The sequence below is a fragment of the Papilio polytes genome, unplaced genomic scaffold (genome assembly GCF_000836215.1).
Source record: "Papilio polytes unplaced genomic scaffold, Ppol_1.0 DF821845.1, whole genome shotgun sequence".
NCBI lineage: Eukaryota > Metazoa > Arthropoda > Insecta > Lepidoptera > Papilionidae > Papilio > Papilio polytes.
This window is the reverse complement of record NW_013527359.1, coordinates 715,845-716,520: the sequence shown is the minus strand read 5'-3', so window position 1 is coordinate 716,520 and position 676 is coordinate 715,845. Positions and strand designations below refer to the sequence as shown.

Here is a 676-nt window from a genome sequence, read left to right as displayed (position 1 = left end):
TCGACGAGATCACCGCCGCCGGCTCACGACTGCTAGAGCAGGAACACTTCGCGCAACGTCAGTACACACATTTACATACTAAACTATTTTTATGATAGCATAGTACCTAGAAAATTAGTTAATAGATTAGTCTAAAACAGTGCACTCAGAGTCATTTAGTACCTAATTTAAACTTGATGAGTATGGATAAATTATTTTGAATCTAATCATGGGAATCTCTTGGTCACTCTTGATTACTTAATAGAATTTGAGTGTGGCAGTAAAATAAAAAAAAGTGTTTACAGATTTTGCGGTAAATAAAGCTAAAGTAAATTTGTTTACGATTCCTATATAGAAATTTTATCATTGGAAGTATTTTGTACTGATATAAGTATATGTTTAGCTCAAATCGAGTCCCGTCTGGGCGAGCTGGCGGGCATGTGGGAGCGGCTGGTGCAGGCGTCGGAGCTGAAAGGCAGCAAGCTGCAAGAAGCGGCCGCACAGCAGCAGTTCAACCGCGCCAGCGAGGACATCGAGCTCTGGCTCTCGGAAGTAGAGGGACAGCTGCTCAGCGAGGACTATGGAAAGGTACACATACTCTCGTAATCCTTAATACCTATAAAACCGGTACTATTTTGATACTATTGTACTGTTTGTGTTTTAGGATCTGACGAGCGTACAGAACCTGCAGAAGAAG

General features: G+C 41.7%; 1 protein-coding gene across 1 annotated transcript in view; it reads left to right on the top strand.

The window, feature by feature from the left end:
- Positions 1-676, top strand: part of LOC106107763 (spectrin alpha chain-like) — an 18,834-nt gene that overhangs the window by 5,970 nt on the left and 12,188 nt on the right. The window contains exons 8-10 of the mRNA XM_013288764.1: positions 2-57; positions 383-567; positions 644-676. Of these exons, the coding sequence (XP_013144218.1) occupies positions 2-57; positions 383-567; positions 644-676 (274 nt within the window). The remainder of the gene's footprint in view (position 1; positions 58-382; positions 568-643) is intronic.